This window comes from Xylocopa sonorina, chromosome 5 (genome assembly GCF_050948175.1).
Source record: "Xylocopa sonorina isolate GNS202 chromosome 5, iyXylSono1_principal, whole genome shotgun sequence".
NCBI lineage: Eukaryota > Metazoa > Arthropoda > Insecta > Hymenoptera > Apidae > Xylocopa > Xylocopa sonorina.
Genome location: NC_135197.1, coordinates 2,443,204 through 2,466,576, shown reverse-complemented (window position 1 = coordinate 2,466,576; position 23,373 = coordinate 2,443,204). Strand labels below are relative to the sequence as shown.

General features: G+C 35.0%; 1 protein-coding gene across 1 annotated transcript; it reads right to left on the bottom strand.

Moving 5' to 3' along the window:
* Nucleotides 1-12,391: 12,391 nt before the first annotated feature.
* LOC143424032 (uncharacterized) lies at nucleotides 12,392-17,564 on the bottom strand. Its single transcript, XM_076895839.1, has 15 exons — nucleotides 17,535-17,564; nucleotides 17,386-17,440; nucleotides 17,146-17,334; nucleotides 16,851-16,991; nucleotides 16,645-16,785; nucleotides 16,212-16,349; nucleotides 15,981-16,118; nucleotides 15,219-15,341; nucleotides 14,258-14,545; nucleotides 13,993-14,112; nucleotides 13,801-13,920; nucleotides 13,604-13,666; nucleotides 13,326-13,493; nucleotides 12,845-12,997; nucleotides 12,392-12,465 (listed from the first exon to the last, which is right to left on the bottom strand). The coding sequence occupies exons 1-15, from the start codon at nucleotides 17,562-17,564 to the stop codon at nucleotides 12,392-12,394; spliced, it is 1,941 nt and encodes a 646-aa protein (XP_076751954.1).
* Nucleotides 17,565-23,373: the final 5,809 nt, after the last annotated feature.

The following is a 23,373-nucleotide window of genomic DNA, read 5'->3' as shown; positions in this document are numbered from 1 at the left end:
AGTAGATACAGCCACTTCCAATCGGACAGCCACGCCAACATACGTATCTCTGGTAATCAGACTAAAACTACTTGTTCCGCGTGTCGTCTTCAATTTTAATACACTTAATAATAATTTTTGTTTTTTAATTAAAATGTTCTTCTTTAATAATAGTGCATCGCTGAGTTTCCATGTAGCGATGATCGATAAATAATCGTCACAATTGTTATTAATACTGCCGCTACACCAAATATCTACATTAACTGATTGGACGCAGCAGTTATCTAATCAGAATTGTCTATTTATCGTAGAATGTAATCAACATTTCGACCATTCAGTGTGTCGTCGATACAGGGGAATTATAACACGTTACTAACAGAATATTTTGCACAGCCACATAAAGAGTTGGACGAAACTCCGAAATGAGATCCGACAGTCAAAGTGTAGAAACGATTTACAGCAGAGATGCTCAATTCACATTCGAAAAGGAGTTCAAAACGATGAACGATATAATATTCGGCTGGGACAAGTTTAATAGTATAACCATCATTATTTTCATATCGCTATTTTTCGTTTGGTGTCTAACATTTTTTATGACCTATCAGTCGTCCACAATGGATCATTCAACTGATCATTCAGGTCACCACGAAATGTACTAATAGAAAAAGTAGACGCTCGATTACTTCGCTTCAACGTTTTCAAATCAAGTAAGTATTATATTACACATAAAATTTTATTCAAAAGATTGTTGATTCTCAAAATAAATTGAGGTAGCGATAAAAAGGTGTCAATAATTTGAATGTGAAATATAAAACAATTTTTATTTAGGATGTTCATTTTGGCACATCTGAAAAAGTATTACTCATCGAAGCAGGTAGTGCAGTATTCTGTGATCGACGAACAATTTATATCCGCGTAACAAGCATATCTGAAGATGTCAAAGATTGAACGATGCCCTCGTTAAAATTCGTAATGAGACAAGTTTATTGTACATTCATTCGAGGGAAAGGTGCATATTTTACTTGAACGGAAACTGTCCCTTTAAAACGAAGTCCTTTCATTCCACAGAAACGAACGATGGTTCATGACACAAATATTGTACGTTCGTTTTTTCGTTAAATTTTTTTTGCAATATTATCTACATATTAAAAATACTTGAAAAAATTAGTACATTTTATCACTTTGTCAATTGAATCTTTAAATCCGATTTCTTACAAAACTATTGGAAATGTAGAATTATTATTAAATATCGTGTACGCAATAAAATATCGAAAAGCTACGAATAATATGCAATCATATTTCTGATTTACTTTCGTCCCAGTTGCTTCGCGATGGCGATGCTATACGCACAGATACGATTCACGTGGATGGTACGAACCGTGAAGTCATTATACTTGACACGACGAGCCGCGCACAATTTCACGTTACGTTTTATCCACCCTTTCGTAAAAGGAGAGACAGGGTGGAGAGTGCGTTCTGTCGCAATACCTGCCGCACAGAATGTTAGACAGTACAAACCGATCCAGGAAGTACCTGTCGATGCGCTTCACTCTTGCACGCAAGTAAGTTTCATTATTTCATTTATCGTGGAGCGAACGATTTTTGTTGTAACGATCGAATTTATTTCGTTTAATCGAAGGTAAAAGTAATTTTCGAAGATGGTTCTGCTATGTACGAGCATCTCTGAAAACTCGGTAGAACGATTTTCAATGTTATTCCAAACGTGAATTACATTGTATCGCGCATGGACATCGATATCTTATCTTTATATCTTGTACCATATTTTTAATTATTCGAATAATTGTATTTAATTGGTGCTTAAGATAATGTCAGAAATATCGTAAATAAATCTCGCGGACAAACAACTTTGTACAAGTTATAATAATTAACACTGGCACTTAAGAACGCGACTTAAGGATGCGTAAATCATTTTTAAATAGCATCATATTTCCACTTAATACATCGAATCTATTGCTAATCGTGTTATTATATATATAACAACGACTATCTTTGTAACAATAAGCAATTTTGAAAAAGAATATGATAATCCGTGTATCGAAAAATTCTGAACATTGGCCAGACTTATCTTGCTTTAAATACAAAGTGTGACTTACTAAGTATTGATATACACACTCTCGCAAATTTAAGAAATAAAATCATTAAATAGAAAAGTATAATTTGTACGAAGAGGACAAAACTAATTTATTAATAGGAAATCGTTCGATTTGGTCGAACGTACGGTAACCAGCAGAAAATTGTTGCGTTTCAATTTATGTTGGCCGATAATATCGTTGAACTGGTCAGGAAAGGATTTGCGGTCTGCAGAAAGGAACGTTACCAGGAGCACTTTCGTCGATCGATTTCTGGCACAAATACCACACAGTGGACTCTTGTTGTCTTCGAGATAATGTCACGTGGTTATTTCGATTCTTCTGGCACTGTTCGAGGACAGTGGCGACGAGAGATCAACAGTTATCGCGCACCCCCTTTCGTTTCAGCGCTATTCATCCGCTTTTTTCCTGAGACACACCCTCTCAACTTCACCGCATCCACCTGCCTTGGGCGGCCTTTGTGCATTAAGCCTTTTGAACCCGATAATCCATAGAGATTGCAGCTCAACGGTTCGCGGTCTTTCGCCTTTTTATTTTCTTTTTTCTTTACTCTGTCGTAACATCCTCCCCTTCTTTTCTCCGGTACGCGGCCATTTATGGCGCGGGCATATTTATCATACGATACGGCGAGTGCCAGGATGCAAATGGCAGGGTACGATTTACCTGTGACACGCGTTCCATCGGTTAAACACGACCGACAATTGTTCACCGATGGTATTAATTTCGTATCACTTCGATCATTTAATGTGATTTCATGTTTATCGTTTAATACACGCTTCGATCAATATTGATTCAACGTTTCTTTCATGTTCTCTTCAACCACTAGTTTATCGCATACAAACGATATTTTTAAAAAGTTTGTTGCCTTACATATTGCACTCTTGTAAATAAAATACGTTTTCACAAAAATGCCAACAGTGAACGGTATACATTTCTGGTGAAACATAAAATTCCATTTTTCTGAAACGTATCGTTACGACCTCGTCGTTAGGGGATTTTCCTGGCACACCTACGATACGTTTTGAATTTATCTATACGACACGTTTGTTGGTACATTTATCTTGAAGTCTAATAATATAGCGAACTGTGTCAATAATCATAATCGGTCTAGAATCTCGTTATTACAGTAATAATATTAATTTCAAACACAAATATGGCACAATATATATTTACAAACTTGACCAATTTGCGGTTTGTAAATTCAAACACAGTTTAATCACTGGAAGAGTAAAATCCAGACTAATAACGAGGAAAGCGTGGAGTAACGCGCGCGACAATTATTCTCGCCAAGACTGGAATTTGAATGTGACCTGCGGAACAAACAACGCGAGGCTTCTCCTGGGATTCAATAATCATGGGAATACTCTTTTGTACAGATGGTACAGCTACATCTAGGAGAGAGCAACTGATCGATACTGACGTTCACCGCCGGTGCGCGTTATAAATCGAATTTAAACTCTCTACAGCCAGAATTTTGCTGGCTTACGCGAGGAACAAAAATGGTAGTCGATGACGATTTTTCAAGTTAATCTAGAATCTGAAAACTAGTGATTACTGTAATTGGACATCCTGAAAGTAGGGCAATGGAATAATAATAAGACACTGCATACTACTTGCATTGCCAAGCGAAGTAAAATATAACTAAAATACGTGAATGTATCGTGGATCATGTATGGATCAGATTCTCAAGGTGGACGATTTGAAAGTTAATATCGCTATTTGATAAAAATCAATGATTCGAAAATTCCTCGGATAGAATAAAATGGAAAACAAGCTTGTGAATAATTGTACATTTCATTAGAAAAAATTGGGAGAATGACACGCATATTAACCCCAAATTGCAATATATAATTTCAATGAGAGTTGTATGATATATTCGGACAAATATTATCTTTTTCATATCTGTACCTGTGATACAAGAATTATATTCATCTTTTACAATGAATATCAATACAATTCGCAGCAAAAAATCCTGAAAAAAAATAAAGTTTAAATTTCAAACCCATCATTGGCTTCTTACTATTCAAATCAAACACAGTAGATATGCTTGTGATACAGTCTCTATTAAGTAAACAAAAAAAGAGATAATCTAAAACTGATGCGTATCGAAACCGATGTAATTAGCACGAAGCAGTTAACAAATGAGACAACCGATTTCAAAAGACCAACGTAGGGGTTACTCGCGTGCAGATTTAAACATATGTAATCGTAATAATATTATAAAAAGTGCTATCTCGAAGCGATATCGAATATAACGAATATATCGAATATAAAAAGGAGCAAACAACAGAATTGATAACGGAACTGCAAGTTTATCAGATCGTCACGAATAATCCTCCGGGAGTAATTAAGGGTTAACGGTAATATCTGAGATAATCGCGGAATCTTAAACCTTTGTTTGCACATCGATCAAAGCGAGATTGTCGCATCCGTCGGTTGACTCACGGTAGAAAGGGAACGGTGAACCGATGGATCGAATAATCGGAAAGGAATTGTCCCCGAGCAGCCAGACGCCGCTGCACATAGATGTAATACGCGTGTGCGACCGGTCGATACTGGCGTCGGTTGCTATGTATAGTAGGCCGTGCATTCCCGTTTTACGCATCGTTCGTCCCTCTGAAACGACGCCTTTCCTCCCTGATCCAGCAGCCCCTGGCCTCGAACCACCCCTAATAACGTCTCGTATATCTGCGCGCGTAACTTCCACGCTGTTACTTAATCGCCACTGTCCGTCCCTTCCCCTTGTCGTTAACGTGATCGGACACAGAACGAGCCACTCGCGACTAACTAGATTGTGACAGCATCGCATTCAATCGCGTACCTTCTTTTTATGGCTTGCTTATGTTGCTATTAAATTGTTTGCGTTCAGCCTGGTGTTTTCATGTGATCTGTTATGGATACTTGACTATGTAGGCGCGTCATTATTCGAAGCCCTAGAAAAAATTAATAGAATATTTTACATAATATGATACCTAAGTGATATCCATTTCATCTTTTTCTGGTCATTAAACTAACAGGTAGCAAAAAGGCATCTATTACTCTAACTATATAATGGCTGCAGAGCATGTTATTTTAAGTTACTTGAACTTTATTGACTATCGTTCCAACTTACAACTTAAATCGATTATGAACTAATGAAAATCTGAGTGGACATTGTGAAATATTAAAAGTATTCTTTCCCTTAATGATTCCGTGCTCTGTAATAAAATGTACATCATTTTCTGCGTAGTATATTTAATTAAAATATGAAATATCAAAGAATTTTCTAAATGCAGTATCTATTCCATTATCGTATCCATTATCTATATTAAAGTGTAAGCATTTACTTTACACAGTTTCATTTAATTTAATTTATTTTACACAACACTTTTCATTTTAAATAATTTAAATATGACACATTTATTAATTATGCGTAATATGTGCTATTTTAAAAAAATAAAAAGGTAATTGCTTTCATTGATACTTCTTACCGCACAAGTTTGGATTTGGTTCAACGGTTCGATCAGGGATGAGGTTTACCCTGCCTGTAGATGAGCGAATTTCCGTTTTCCGGTTTTGCTAGACGTATCGATTGCTGGATGTATCGACGAATGGTAATCCTATTGCCGTAAAAGTGAACAAACGCGGAACACGAACAACCAGCTTAGGTATACCTGTTTTCGAGCGGAAGATATTTGGCAGTCATCCAAATTGTTACCTACATGTTGCTCTTTGTGAAGCGTTCCAGCAGTATAAAGTCTCGTAATGACTTGCAAAGTGTTGTACATTACTCTAATTTTAATTCTTACTAAATACTAAAATAAGTAATACACTTTTAAACAAATAGTCACATTTACTTATCAATTCACTATTCACATTATTATTGTACGTAAATATTTACTTATAAAATCAAATTAAATATTTTATTATATTTTAATAATATGTTTATAAGTAACTGTACACATTTTTGTATGTAAACGATAAGAAATATAATAATTGATTAATGTGTATCTACTTGATGACTTCTGTAAGCAAGAAATATTTATAATTGTTTATTCTTATAATAACTGTTGCAAAATACTCTCAGTATTAGTATTTTAAATAATTTCTAATTATATTACACAGTATTCGTGATCAAAGATGAAAATTATTTCGACTTTTAGTGTAATGCAGCGATTTTCAACTTTAATATGCGTAAGCTAATCGTTACAAAGAATTTTTGTACACGAACAAAGTTTACCAAAAGTTGTCGCGAGTTACCAAAAATGACACGAGGGACGGGTTGGTGACCATTGGTGTAACACAATAATATTGACCCTACTGTTCGAAAATTCAAAGTACCATTTGAGTTTGAGCTTCTAGCATACTACGATAGTTGGCAGCACGTGTTTCGTAGATACTTTACAACAAACTGTTTATTTCAAGAATAATTTGTTCACAAATTACATAACAATATGATATCTCTATGTAATTACTATTATCTACTGCGTCATAGATTTCTCACTTTTTAAATAAATTTTACTACATCTAAATATGAATATTTATATCTCTGCTATACTCTGTTTAAAAATTATATAAATTTTAAAATACTTTGGTTTTATTCAATTTTACATCTTCCCACCAAAAATGACGTAAACATCGAAGAGATACGTTCTAAGCGTTTAGAAATAGAATTTTGGATCGCAAAACGCTTGTACGATATTATAAGATTGATGGAATTCTTGCTACGAATGTAATATGGGAGTTTACATCGAATAGACCGAGTATTTATGTTGAAATATAGAGTGCGAGTAGGAACTTTCTTCAGGGTGCAGAGGGTGGAATCGCACAATGCTTCCTGCCCCTGTTTCGTTCCACTAACCTACCGTACAAATATAAGAAATTACAGATAGTACAGGGATAAAAGGAGCATTCGCGTGACTTCGTTTGTGACGCGAAATTTTTTTAAATACGTGGGATCAACGATGTTATTCGTAAACAAAAATTTTTCGACATAATTTACTTGTAATTCCTTGCTCTTCTGAAGCGTCCTTAAACAAAGGTGATAGTGCGTGTTGGAGATGAATAATAAAACAGAACTTGTTAACAGAACTGGGATTCACTTCCTATCTTTTATTTTAGAAAATTTCCTGGAAATACATATTGCATTCGATATTTTAAATGAAACCTGACGTGGTAACATACAAAATTATTTAAAGAACGACGATAAAGATGTAAGAAGCAGAACTGTAATACGCTTTTCCTATACATTGACTACGTACAGCTTGTCTGCGCTAAAAGCATGCTAATAAATTCGTAGGAATGGCAGACGCTTGCGTGTTCCGCATATAAAATTTATTTAAATAAATATTGCCTCGGGTCGCTTGCGCGATGTTGTTTCACGGGATATAAAGAAGAATGTACAACATTATATTTGCATAATTACGTACACGTACACAACAATTAATTATGGAAACAATTATTCGGTAGATTTAATTATGTTATATTAAAAACACATTCCTTTCAATTACATATATGTGCTTAAAATTGATGCGACAGACTTTTCACTATTTTATTTATTTATTTATTTATTTAAAGTCGCTTGTTCTCTCTCTCTCTCTCTCTCTCTCCCTCTCTCTCACTTTCCTTCTTTTTATAGAGTTATAAGTGATCCGTAAAAAATATGGTGGTTAAAAGTGTTGCAAATTAAAGGGTACTTCAATGTATCAAATTAATAATAAATTGTTATTCTACATATGGTGGAGGACTGTACTGGTGTTTATTTAAAAACTGAAAATTGAACCTGTCCTTTTTTCCATTTTACGAAGAATGTACGTGTAATGATTTAAGATAATTAATTGTGACATTGACCTTGTTTCCGTCTGACATAATGCGTACGAGACGTAACCTTAAGAAAGAAACGTAGCACGTGTGGCTATTTCAATCCTAATAATTCTACTCACTTCTGTACTTGCTTCGTTTTTGTTGCAGTAATAACTCAACAAATAAGAGGAAAATTATAATGATTACACATTCCCAAATATAGACTTTCTGTGACCAAATGCACACTTTTAAACTGCTTTCTTTAATGCTTCTTGTCGCCAACGATATTTCTATGAAGAATTACGCTACGATACCTAAATAGTATCGATCGTAGATATAATAAATAAAACATCTTTAATATGAACGCAATGAATGTCTGCAGAATCTAAAAATAAAAAAATTATATATTTTAATTACGTTAGTGGAGGTATATACAGTTACGCGTTCGTAGTCATGCATAAACATGCAATAAATTACCATTCTACCCGCTCGTAAAGAAAGGAACGAGTAAAATATAGTAAATACAAGCCCCTATTAAGGAGAAAAATCCGTAAACGAACGTTTCCCGTTGGAGCTCGGTGCAAGGATCGTTGTACAACCCCTCGAGAGGAGTCGAGGATCGTCAGTGGCGACCTTGGCCTCCGTGGTGGTTGGCTGGCACATAACGCAAGACACACATACGGGAGGGTAATGCCGAGCACGCGATCCGATGTGTATAAGCCGCGACCGCAAGGAAATCGCTGCGACAAAACCCTCGGCCAGCTGTTCCGCGTTTCCCCCCTGAAACCCACACAGACCTCTCCACGTGGAATTTATGCCCCCTCGAGCAGAACCGCACGTCGCAATTTGCACTTACAGATCGCTGACTGCCTTTTAAATTTCTCAATGCCCCGGCTCTTTTTCGTCCACGGTGCTCGGCGGCCACGGCTAGCCGACGCGATACCGGTCACGAATTCCTGCTACGAGATCTACATCGACGTTGGGGAATTGGACGCGAAATTACCCTTTGATACGGTACGCTCATCGCGTTACTTTATCACACCGTATATTAGTCAACTTTCTTTTCTATTTTAACCGACTATGCTACAATCTTAGACTGTTATGCCGCTCTTTTCTTCTTTCCTTTCCTTCGACACGTAAAAATATAATTATCCATTTCCATCATAATCGACAGTGTTACTTTAGAAACTCGAAACATCAATTTCAACAATTGTTCGGTGAATATTAAAAAAAAAAGCAAAGGAATTCATTTTGGGATCGATCGTCTATTGACGACTGGCATCGCTCGTGAATATATCAGCAAGCGAAAAATTCCATCGCGAAGGTAGAAGCGCAGTAAACATCCCTTTAACGAGGCAGGGGTGACGGCGAGAGGGTGGATAGGACGCGAAAAAGAGCAAGGTTCGAGGCCCTCCTGGCCATTTTACAAGATTAAAGTCACACGTTGAAGAAGCTTCAAATATCGTGCCGACGGTCTCAACGGCGACGTCACTTCCTGATCGCACGAATGGCTTCTAACCCATTTTACGAGGCAAAGAAGCCAGGTCGGGGCCTCTATCAGCTGTCCATCTGGTTGGCGTGTGACCTTTCGCATCCTTCTGCACTCCGCTACCAACCGAATAACAAATGGAACGAACCTCATGACCGATGGAGCACCGCCCCTTACGACTGATATTAGATAACGAGATACAGGAAATCACCGAAATGAGATGGATACCTTTTACCCGATCGATTTCCAATCCCAATTTAATCCCCGCTACTTACCTCGAGACCAATTGTTTCCACCAGTGTTTCCCAAACTTTTCTCATCGCGACTCACTTTTTATAACTTCTACAATCTCTAAGGAACACCAGAGGAAAATGTTGGGTCTTTAGTTATAATTTCCTTTAAGAATTGTTTCAAATTGCATCGTATTAATAAAAGTAGACGGATACGTTAATGATTGTCCGCGGAACATCAATGTCCCAATGGAACACAGTTTGGAAAGCGCTGATTTACAGGATTCGAAGGCTCTCGCGTTTTTCATTTTCTTTTCACGCTGCTCTATATATGCGTTCTCATACATACGTATGTAGATATATACACACGTCGTGTGTCGTTGATCTTATCGATTAAACGCACTTCGCTTTTTTTCCGTTCCGAATTTGCAATTCTACTCTGTTTCCATACGTTAGTCGCGGTTTGTCGGTATACGACAACGAAACGAATAGCCTCGTTTCTTTTCTCTTCGTAATCGTCTGATCGATTCTTGCATATTTACTTTGTGCCTCTATCTCTTCTATTTATTTCCATACATTTTAGAATAATTTGATATTGGAATCAACGCAGATTTATCAAAATGCATGAACTATCTGTGCATTCGGAAATGTTTGATCAATTTCTAAACTGCGCGATGGAAGGATACAAAATCGAGGCGTAAAAATAATCTTTTCGAAAAGGAATGGCGAAGAAATTGTACGATGAGAAAAGTATGACGATAAGTGATATTTGCGAGGCTACGATAACCTACTTACATGTTTGTCGCGTGAGTAGCGTTATTGTCTCTGGTGTGCAAGGAAAGAGAATGAAGTTTGCTAACTGAAATTCATTTCTGAGCCGATGAACTCTGATATATCGAAACTGCTCATGTACTATTAAGCGTGCAGTGGGTAGGGTAAGGCTAAATTTACCACTTGATGAGGTAACGAAATATTGGGAACGAAAGGTGAGGCGCATAGGGTGGGTCAACAACTTTGGCTACTCCAAGTATTTCCGTTTGTTGGAAAGCTAAGAATGGATCTTATATTTGAAAGTAAAAGAAAATTCAAAGAAACGTAATATGTAATTACTCTTAACTTTCTGAGTAGATTTCAAGATTTTTGTTGGTGAATGTCCTTAAAGATTTGAAGATCACTTTTATCCTTGGTAATAAGATGGATGTTCAGATAGTTTCAAGGTTTCATTACATGATGAACAGCAATAAAAAGATGGTTTTCATTTCCATTGCTATAATACTGTAATATTGCATTAACTGAGGCATGTTATTGGCATATTTGGTTACAAGTAGAACATTTCGTTTAACTTCCCAAGCGCAGCAGGCAACATGGAAGGCCAATCGCAGGGTGGAACTATATTTAAGAAATATGCCTTGACCTCTCTTTCTCCCACGTCATCGTTATCACGCATTTAAGTAAAGACGTCATCCAGACGTCATTCTCACTCACCAAAGCGTTGCTCTGTCAATCAAAATCGCCTACAGATTTCTGGCCAATTTTATAATCGCCTCTATATTATTATTATATCTAAATACCGTACAATCGACTATTGAGTTCTTAAATGTCAATTTTATACAATTTTCTACTAGCGATCAAATTTTTTATCAGCCAGTATTAACTACGTTAATTACTCTATGAAAGAATTATTAAAAAAAAAGAACGTGACTTTATTCAATTTTCCCTGTTTACACAAACAATTTGATATGTATAAAATTCTGAACAACGAGCACGAAGGAGATCGATATGTCACAGAAAGACCATATATAATATAATGTATAATAATTCGTTAATCTGTTTTTAGAGCATTCGTATTTTGTGTAAGGTAATGTGCGAATGGCGCAAGATTTTTTATGTACATAGATTAATTCAAAGCGGATTGAATAGTCGAATTCTCATCGCTCACTGCCACTCCGCGATCGTGTACTACTTCTTATCGAGCTCCTCGTGCAAAAGTCGGAGGTTTTTCTCTGACAATGAGTCAGTCGCCAGTCTAAGAAATGGATTTGACTGATTACCAAGACTGATACGCATTGTGTTCCAAAAGGTTGATTAATTATTGAGTGTAACAAAACGATATACAAAACGTACCGATATTCTCTCTTATCGTATTCTCATGTTGATAGCGTATTTATTAACCGGTATAGCTATAAAGCGTTATTGAAGATTGTCAACTTGATATAGAACTGCTAAATTAGACCGAACAATTATATGCTCGACATGAGAAATGTATCGCTATCATGAAAAGAAGAAATTAAGTTTTTCAAACTACACGAACAGTGAATAACAACGAATCAACGTTATTGTCAGAAATATAATCCTCTGTAGTGTAAAATTCGTTTGAGTAGCATTTTTGTTATTAACTTACGTTTCTAGAATCTATGCAAAGGTATTATGGTTTACAGAAGAAAGTATGGGAGAGTCAAAAAATAATGAAAAATAGTTAATAGAATTGAAGAAATATTTCTTTTGTTTTTTAAAATACAAATACTTTAATTTTTTTTCAAATTTTATTAATACTCAATTGGAAATATTGTCTACGGAACCTAGACAATAGACTTCTTTCGCTTGTCCGTGCGTTCATTTTTACTATTATTATGATATAGACAATTTACATCATATTTAATTTAAACAGTCTAAATTGTACAATAATATTATATACTGCACTCACGCAACATACATTTAATAAAACAGTTTGAATATAAACTATAATATTATTTTATCGTGATGTCTGAAGCTCACTGTGTCCGTGTCTCTACATATAGATATTAACTATAATAAAAACTGATTAGCAACAACAATACAGGTAGCAGTCCCCTTGCGGTGCTTCTAATATTACTACCTGAAAAACGAAAAAGTATTAATGGAAACACATTTGGAAAATAGTAATTCTGGTTGAAAGAAAAAATGCTCAAAGAGTATCGCTATTTGCCAGACTTATGCAGGGGTATTCATTTCAGATGGGTCAGGTCGTCCTGCAGACACGTTTAATCGCGTTTCGCGATCGCAAAAATTGCGACGCAACTTCGAAGGAGGCATGCAAACAGTCGAAAGGTAATTGCGAGCAGATTACTTTGCCGCATACGCGAGGGTCTCGCGAACGAAAACAAAAAAACCGCCGGTTACAAGTTCGGCCCCTTGTTTCTTTCGCGCCACCGGAAATCAACCTGCAGGAAACGTTCTCCGTTCGGTCACGAGTCAAGGTCGACCGTTACGCTTACCGTTAAAGTCGTAAAGCTTTCGAGTCTTCTTGCACACAGTGTTATTTACTCGAAAGTAATCCCAGTCGCATGCGCATACCCCGTTTTTGCAAACCGCTCCATCACTGGAATCCAGATAACATTCCCCGAGATTCTTGCAGTCCATACCGAGAACTGAAACAATCCGGTCAATTGAAACACTTTTCCTGGCTCCTACCAAGTTTTTGCGAGAAATTAATAAACTTTCCTTTGTACACATTGTTGAAAAACGTGAACGTTATTGTTTACATATCTGAATACCGATCTCTCATTATTTTCTTTTGCTTTTAGTTATATAAATTATATAATCAGAAAATCATATCGTAGATACTGTTGCAATTCAATGATACTGCTTTCCGTAGTATTGTTTGTTGCATCTTTCACTGTATGCGGTGTTGTCAAATAATTTACGATAATTTCAGGCGAGTGACGAATTGCACAATGGATTATAATTAACATTTACCTTTTCGTTTGAAACATTTTCCGAAATTGTAGTGATGGTCTTTGTCGCAGCTGCACGTAGACTTTATCGTCGTGTTCGTGGTTGAATTCAGCGCAGTTAAACAAATTGAATTTGGTACTAGGCTGTAGCACTGAATATCTTTTTCGCAATGTTCCCCAAACGATACAACTGAAATTTTTGTATTCGTTACTTTACGTCTGCTTATAGCAGTTCTTTTCCGATATCAAAATTATTGAAAATTGAATTTCATTGCTGTTTTGTTTAATAAATGCAGTTACAGTACAAATAGTTTTCTCGAATAAATGTTTTTCCAACACTTTGTTGCATGTTATTCTCTCTTTCTAAGACCGATTAGCAAAACTTGCATAGAAAGGTGTTAGACACGTTTGTTTTTTCCAATTTAAAGTATCATAAAATTCTGTCGTATTCTATAGGTGTATAACATATTTTCTAATCGCATAGAATTTATTCTTACCACTCATGCACGCATTAACTGACGCAGCAACATATCCAACGTCGCAAACGCAAGTATTCGAAGAGCATATTGAATGTTTTAGTATACAGTCACTATTTTTGGTGCAATTGGATTTGATACCTTCAAGAGAAATAATATTAACAAAATACTTCAATATATGCTAGAGTAACAATTAAACTGTACACAATTTACCTGGCAAACATTTCTTCTTCGACTCATAGTAATTATCCTCGCAAGCACAAACTCCATTTCTGCATATTGTATTATTGACAGTAGTACAATCTCCATCTACTTCGCACTTTGATCCAATTTCTAAAAAAGTAAGTTTCACGTACATTTGACAACGATATATAAAACAAATTTTGTTTAGATTATAGGAAAAATCCCATCGCTCTCTTTTGTAATATTAATGGCTAACTAGTAGATAACTAAATAGTTCTTAATGTCTGTTTCTTACCACCTATATCAGCCACGCATGCTGTTTGAAGAGAATTTGGATGCGTTCCATTCGGACAGGAGCAGAGATTTTGAGTACAGGACAAATTAGCATTCAAACCGTCAACGAAACAATCTCTGTCTCGTTGACACGATTCGCCTATTCCTTTTTTCATCCAACAAAATTGCTCACTCTCGATGTATCGGGAATTCTCGTTGCAAATACAACCTCCATTTCTGCAGACAGCATCAGGGCCGAAAGCGAAGCATCGTAGATCATTTAGACAAGTGTCATTGTATCGTTTTGTTACTGCAAAGCGATAAATATTAATTTTGAAGGTAACAAGACGCCACGACACGTGGCACAAGCGTATATATCGATGGCTTTGGAGTCAAAATTTATTGCCCCACTCCATATCGTCTTTATGATGAAGCAATATCGACAATTGACTGCTCCATTTCAAGCACTAATGCTACGTAATTAGGAAACCAGGATTGATATTTATAACTGGATAAAATTGTTCATCCATTTCTTCGTATCACTATTCCGTACCAACGTGGACAAAAAGCGTTGCATCGTTGCGCATCAAAATGATAATCGACGGTGATACGGTACGAGGATACGCGACTTTATGTATCGCAAATCTGTTACCTCTGAGCACCAATTAAAACTCAATGCACAATTGTTTATATAGGACGCTCACAAAGCACTACGTGAAACGTTTCCTTAACTAATCGCATCCTGTGGAATGTAGCAGTACTTATTCCTAATTTATACAGCGGCTGTTACTTTATTATAAAAAATGATGGTTCTAATTAGGACGAACGTTTCCTATACTCATAACCGGTGAACTGTATCCAATGAACGTATCAGTGGGAACCAGATGCGTAAGGGGCTTTACCGTATGCAAATCTAACAAGAGTGGAGGAACGTGTTTTAACTCAAGAGCCATCGTTTGGACATGCCTGGCATAATTGTATACCTTTTTCACATCTTCTATTATCAGCGGAAACTACTTTATCCAATCCACAACTCCATACGCCATTTCGGCATTCCGAATTGTCGATAACGGACGTATCTCCTTCACGACATGGTTCTCCAAGTTCTAGAAAAATATAATTGCGTAGCTAAAAAAATTATTGCGTTTGGGATTGTGTTTCCAAAATTCATCTACAAAATATCTAAAATGACGGAGGTTAGGAAAGTTTAATCACTGAGTAGGCGGATTGCTCGCGCTGAGATGGTTCTCTACATACAAAGTTGCCCCACTCAAGAAATATCTTTTGTCGTCCATTCACGATCTCCTCTACCAGCCATTGTAATATTTTTATACCAAAAGCAGTCGTATAATTGGCAGTTCCAAATGTAGGAGGCTTTCCCGTAATAAACTTCACGAATAAAAAGAGTGAATATAAATGTTAGCGTTAACACGAAAATTAATACAGACGTAAGTCTGTACTAATTTTAGAGATTAGTTTTTACAGATTAATTTTAGAGATTAGTAAATTAGAGATTAAAATTAAAAACGATAAGTTCGTTACATAGTCTAACAGGCAGACATGTATTAGCTTAAACAAAAGAAGAATATTACTAAAAAATTCTCTAATGTAGAATTTGTGGCTTTGATTTTGTTTTGCGACTTGAAAGATCAATGATTTTTACATTGTATATTCTTCCATTTTGGTTCTTTTCATACAAATAAGTACTTTGGTGTTAATTAATAAGAGATCAATTAATATTTTACCTGGTGCACATTTGCCTGTATCCTGATTGAAAAAGTGCGCACGATTGCAAATGCATTTGCCCTCGACACCACAAAATGCATTTTCTAAATCCTTGCAGTCTGCGTTTTTCGTGCAATCGGTATCCATGCTAAATGGTACTTGAAACAAAAGGTATACATTCACCTTCAGGCTTTCTGTTTTTTCATAACTATTTCTATCGTACTACGTTGGTGAGAAATCTCTATACAAACCTGGTTTGATTTTTTCAGAAATGTCATTACTATATAACAATATCGACGTGTCTTCCTGACAAGTGTTGTTATTTATGCAAATTGCCGACGTGTTAAACCGTTTGCAGTCGTAATCTATGGTACATTTGTCACCAATCTCTGTGTATCATAAATATAAAAATTAATGAATTCAATAATTACTATTATTATTGTGATAAAACTGATTCTATAATTCTTGTAAAAAATATTTAAAAAAATAGATTTTATCAAAAATACGTTTCATTTTTTACAGCTATTTGCATTCAGAATTAAAATCAGTAATTATTGTAAAAATGTTTCAAACGTTCTTGAAAAACTGATTATTCTATGAGACTCTAAATTGAAGGAAGTGATAAGTCTATTTCACCGTTAGTTACGTGCTTTACGACTATTAAAAAAATAGACAATTATCTACTTTTCGCTTCTGGACGACAACTTCTATACTCTCGTTGATAATATCCCGAAGTGCATTTGCAAGTTCCTTTCACGCAAGATGCTGCGCTGAAGTCGCCAATTACGTAGCAGTCATCGTCGTTGCGGCACTTTTCAAGCAGCCCTGCGGGAGCATACCTCATGAAAAATCGATACATCATACAGGCGGTAAATATTGCAAAGATGTACCTGCATACGCATTGCATCTTCCATGCATATAATAATATCCCGGAGAACATACGCAAATCGTGTTCATGCAAATTCCACCGCTGAACAAATACCTGGAGCACTGTATCGATTCCTCGCATTTCTCACCGTACGTTGTGGCCACTGTGAATGTTGCAAAGACAAATACGATAAATGATAACTCGATTGCACAATGAACAAGTGTTACGTTAACTATTGGGTTCTTTTTTTTGTACTAGATTCTGACATAATTCTGATAAAAACAATCTGTGTTATGAAATGAGCATTTAAAACTTGCCTTTAAGGCATACCGTCATGTTTGAACTGTAAATATGACCAACAGGACATTGGCATATGCCATTGATGCAAGAACTGGAAGGCACAGAACAATCAGACGAGAATGTACAGTTCCAACTAATGTCTTCGTTTATAAGTGCTTCGTCATTAGTTATGTATTCTTGTTCTGCTGTAACATCGTGAGCTAAACCTGAAATAATTATTAACGCACTGAATATTGTATAATACAATTTATTAATACCAATACATTTATGAACGATCTCGAGATATCGAACTCTGTAAAAGTTCGATTCGATCTGTCTCGATCCGCGGTTTGTATAATATTCAAAGAATGAAAGTTTTCAGAAATTCAAATTATAAATTACAGATACTGGTTTGTTATCAATTTACAGTAAAGGGAAGTAATTTTTCAATTGTCATTATGGGTTTTTGATAAGATCGTCTCATCGTCGGTGCAACAATTTTGTTTATATAATTAGTAGAAAATAAGAATTAATATGAAATTCTTGGATGTCAATATGGATAAATCGTATCTTCGAAGATATTCACGATTAGATTTTTCACTGTGTGGACCTAAAATTGGGTTAATCAACGGAAACGCCGCTGTCGCGTGAGGAAGATGTGTCCTCAAGTTAGTCTCTATCATATAACAGTTTCTCTACTTATATTATATTTACATTACATTTCAATTACATTGGCACGTTTTTGTTTTTTCCAAGATTAAAAATAAAAATAATAATTAACTGTTCCAATTAAACTGACAACTTCCTTTGGAATTAATTTAGGGTAATTGTGACGAAAGTATAATCAAGGCGTCGAATAATATCACGAAACCATCAATTTAGAAAGATATATCTAAATAATAGTGTACGGAACACAATTAATTGATATGAACTTTTATAACAGCTTATTAGTATAATTATTTCAGATAAGATTATTAAGTACGTTTCGTGACGAGGTTTTATAAAAACGAATAATAGAGTTTCGCATAAAATTAATAGACATTACATATGAAATTATATTTTTATGGAATACAAATAAATTGGTAAATATTAAAATTTTTTATATTGATTTAATTGCGTTACATAAATTAATAGAAACTCTTACCTTCGTATAAAATACAGTGCCAGGTGAGCAAGAGACAAATCACAATATTTCGAACAGGTAACATGTTTAACATATCAATTTCTAATTGAGGCACCCAACTTTGTGGCCCGATGGTCACTGACGTCTTTTATCAAGCGGATCATATCTGATAGAAACACCTGAACACCTGCATTGCTATCGAAAGAAGTATTAAATTATCTAAAAAAAAAAAATTCTTCGTAGTCACTTAGCTAATTGTTGATTAAATCCATGAATAAAATAAACGTCCGCTTAAATCAAATATTAGCTGCTAATTATTCTACTTAATATTAGCAGCATGTTATGCACATCAATGATCGTCTCAAATGAATAAATATTTATAATAAGCACAACTTTCTGACATCTCAAAAATTTTTATGCACATCAATATTTATTAAATTATTGTTTACATTTTATTTTTCTGGGAAGTAAAATTAAATTGCGAATTTACTTGTTCCATTTCAAGAATAACTGTAATTACTTACCTAAGTTATAAAAAGAAACAACACTCTTTAGTTGTAAGTTACTAACTTTTGTTCAAACCAATTTTGTTTCGAAGAAATTGTTTTTTATTGGACATATTGTTATATGTTCGATCATTTTCGAGTTCACTAGCTGTTATTATGTGTATCGCAATATTTGACGAAGAAGGTACGATTAAATTCATAGCCTGTCTGAAATGCACAATGTCACGTTCTAACAAAATTTACGAATTTATGAATTGCTATCGCTAAATCTGTTTATACCACGTTAATACCTCTCTTATTGTAAAGCACATAGTAGGTACACTACCTAGGTATCTGCTATAATAGTTTTAACGAAGATACAATATCGTACAAGAACATTCGATTAGTTTATCTTGTGATAATGGCTCTGATTAAACCAACTGTGAAGAATAAGTGTTATCTTTGCATCTTGTTTAATCTATCGTTGCACGTGTTAAGAGAATCACATATTTTTTACTTAATTTTCACTAAATATTATTGTATAATAATATGCAAATCACCACATTGCATGGCATAAGAAGAGAAATAAATATCAGAATAAAAATAAGGGGGGTCAAAATATTAATTGAATGTAAAGATGAACGTGGAGGAAGTCAATAAGGTGTACGGTACATTGAAAAAGTAAAAATGGGGACAATTAAGGGGGTAATAATTTCATGTTTCATTAATAGTTTCCAACAATTTTCCCCATGATATTAATTAACATCACCTTCAATAAAATAACTTATCATATTCAATAACATAAAAATATGTTTAACAGGCTGAATATCAAGATTATTCATTTACATCAGAAGATACTCAAAAAGCCATGCATTTTGAATGCATTCAAACTGTTACATAAACGACTCTACAAAGAATAAAATACTCTCGTATCACTGTCATAACATTTAATATTTCCTGCGTCCTACAACGACAAAAGTTAAATAATAATGTTCTAAACATTTAAAGTATTAATTAATTAATATACTACTAAATCGATTGATATTGAACTTGCTTCGATAAAAATCCATTCTTCCATTTAAATTACAAAACGAAGTCCGCCAAAACGTACGTACATACATCCTCTCACACAATTTTATTTACACATTCGTATTTCCGCCTACGGTAGACAGAAAATATCAGTACATACGTAGTTACAAATATCATTCGCAAAGGTTATTACCGGTTGACAAAATCATGTCGCAGAGAAATTAATCCATCGTTCGCACAACTGCGCATGGGCCTTGAACTTATTTATGCTAATACGTAACGATTTACACCAGAAGTAGCCTGATAACGTTTTCATACGTCGACTAATAGGCAATTACAATTGGTCGGTCAGCGATTACGAACTCGTAAACTAGGTCGGTCTTACCGTGTTTCCTTTTTTTTTTTTTTTCGTGGGAGATCTTTATCGGAGAACGCACATAACCCTTCCAACTTTTTATGATGTACTATAAATTGAACACCTTCACTTCAGGGGTAACTTACGTCCTCGCGTTCTCCGTCATGTTAATCGGAGGACAGACTTAATTTTTCATTCCTTATCGTTCGTGTTTTACCGTGATTCGTTAATTCGATCATTCGACTGTACACGTCGAAGTATTTTCCATTTCCTCGAGCAAGTGTTTTCCAGAAAACAACGTTAAAGAATTGCAGTCTTTAAGCAGATTTTTGGCCTCGCGTTCTTACGATACGTTGGTAAACATGTCACAACGCGAAGCACTTGAAAATTGTGACTCGTTAATGACGTTCTGCTATTTTTATAAGTTCGAAAGGTTAACATATTCTGTGTTAAAGCACGAAACGCAACAGCCAGGTAACACGAGTACCGAGTCGAGCTTCATTCATTTGAATGTACCTTCGAATTGATTTTATGATGATTATTGTGACCCTAACCACGTGTACGTGCTGTTTTATATTTTAATTCCCTTCAGAAATTTCTGTCTGAAAGAAAGTCCTCCTCGGGCGCAACATCGTACAACATAGTTGCGTTCTAACACGATGGAATAAATTGCGAGGACCCTCGTATAACACTGCAACCTATAACTTAAAAAATAATTTCTTTTTAACACGATAAGAAAATTGTGTACAACTTTGTGCAGTGCTGTACTGTGATTTTTGTTTAACACATTTAAAAGTTAAATTACTTTCTTAATTATAATTTATTTAATTATAGTGGCTTTCTACGAAAATGTATAAATAAATGATAATTTATTCACTTATAACTATATTTCGATGTCATAGCAGAAAGCGTGATGCACAGTTTACGAGATACTTATATATTTTCATAAATAATTAAGTTGCTTATATGAAATTGTACCGACTCTCGTTCCCATATAACACGGTTTCACGCAACAGAATATTTGATAGAAACCTATCGACCGTGTTACAGGAGGATTGCCCGTACAATTCAGTGATCTACAATCGATAGTCGAGTCAAATTGCACTTACAGTTATGGAATTATCGTAGAAATCAGAATTACAGTGGAACCTCGTTTATTTGAGTTTTAATTATCCGCTCTGAATGAATCGAAACAACGTGCAACTGAACGTTCTAAACGGTTGTGCCGGGAACGGAGATCTTTATTAACGATATTAGTGGCGAACAAGTGTGATACGACTTTACGAGCAATTAAATTCAAATGATTACTGTTATTTAACGGCATATACTTGGGCGTACGTTGAAAACGCATGAATTTAGAAGGAGCGTGGAAATATTTATCGAATAATGCTAAAAAAATATTATTCAGGAACAAAGGTAGGACATGCAAGAAACTTTTTCTGCACCGAATACAATACCAGGATGCGGTAATTATAATAACGCCTGTGGGATAAGATAGTTTTGGCGTAATGAAACTTTTTTAATTGATCATAATATGATGTTCTACGTGTGTTTTGAATAATCAACTGGGAATTGAATATAATTATAATGACGACGTTTCTTAATACTTTGAAGGAGTTGCGGCTTCAGAAATGGGGTTGAGATGGTATGAGACGAAATGAATGTAATTTTATTGAATTAAAATGTTAGAAATGTTCTCCTCCTGTGTAATTTACCAATTAAGCTAGCGGTTGTAAAATAATTTATGCTATTAATATAATTAACCCTTTGCACTCGAGAGGCGATCTTCAATCAGCAAATTAAATTATTTTCGGTAAGTCTCCAGTGCAAATGGTAAATACATGTCTTCTTTAAATAAAATGATGAAAATTCTTTATCTGGACCGTCATGTCATTCAATTACTTTGCGTAATCTATGGTAATTGTTGGATTATTTCACTGTAACACAGTAACATGTCACTGTAGAAATAAAGATTAATCTCGTGTTAAGAAATAAAATCATATAAATTTTCTGTCGAGTGTCCTCACTGTTTCTATAGCTCTCGTAGCGTTTAAACATCCTTCCAAAGCTAAGTAATAAAGACTTTTATTTCTAAAGGAATATCATCTAGGTTTCATTTTTCAAACCCATTGCCAACAGTAAATAATTATCAAAGAGCAAAAGTACACTGTACGTTATTATCATTATTAATCCTAACTGAATCTTGCTAAATCAGGATTATTTTTTTCATTATATACTCTATATACTTTCCTACCAAATTACTTTTTAGAATATTAAATCTTTTCCCAGAACTTCACAAAGCTACATCAATAATTGATTTGTTTTCGACTTTGATATGGAAATTAATCACCGACTGACCTTTCTTTGTCACTAATTCTTAAAGACCCAAAAGCAAATTACAAGACTCCAATGCATTTCGTGATTAAGCGTATGCATAAATTATGTCGAAATCCATGATCCCGTTCATGTTGGGGTAATTGTAAATTTTGAACAGATCGTGTTCAATAAGACTCGTATGCGAATCGCGTGAGTATTCACGATCCACTTTCGCGGATTCCTTGTTCTTTCGAAAATACGAGACAGGTCTGGCTGTTACGAAATCTTCGTGATATGTCGACAGCTTCTCGTTAATTGATGCTCGAAGGTAGCGCAATGGTCGTGGCGTGCAAGAAGACACAATTCTGCAAATTTAAACTCTAAACTGGTGGGAGCAAAGGTATAAATTCTTTAACTTCCGTGTACGAACGTGTCTCGTATCCATTTTGATACGTTTAAATCAATCGGAACTTGTACAACCCTTTTGATACTTTCATTCCGTTGCACAGTTGTCAAGTACAGTTACAACCACTTTTGCAACGAAATTTTATCATGCTGTACTATATATATATACTTAAAATTGATAACTTCTGGTCAGTATAAATTCAAATTATCTCTTGATAATTATGAAATACAATCATTAACTAATTTCGTATCTCTTATCGGGAACTTTGTAAAATTATTAATTTTCCCCCACACGCACGACTGTTATTAATGTGGACGAGTTAATTATTTTCAAATTATCTTTACTTTTTGCGCTTTTGTAAAGTTTCCGTTGAATGAAATCCCTTGTAATTAGATTAACGTCTTTAGACGTTGGATTGATCGTAACTTCTAAACGAAGCTTGATTTTTCGATGGATAGGGGGGTTGTATGACCGTTAAGCTTTCGTGACTGTGTAAAACGAAACATGGCTTTTCGTGCACGACTCCCTTCGAAGCAGTAGTAAACTTGGTGA

What these genes read in the sequence shown, in the direction of transcription:
- LOC143424032 (XM_076895839.1), bottom strand. Translation starts at nt 17,564, where the DNA reads ATGACAATTGAAAAATTACTTCCCTTTACT. An exon ending in TTGTCGTCCAGAAGCGAAAA is followed by an intron (nt 16,350 to 16,644) that starts GTAGATAATTGT and finishes TATGATACACAG; the next exon opens with AGATTGGTGACAAATGTACC. An exon ending in ATGCGTGGCTGATATAGGTG is followed by an intron (nt 14,113 to 14,257) that starts GTAAGAAACAGA and finishes TTACTTTTTTAG; the next exon opens with AAATTGGATCAAAGTGCGAA.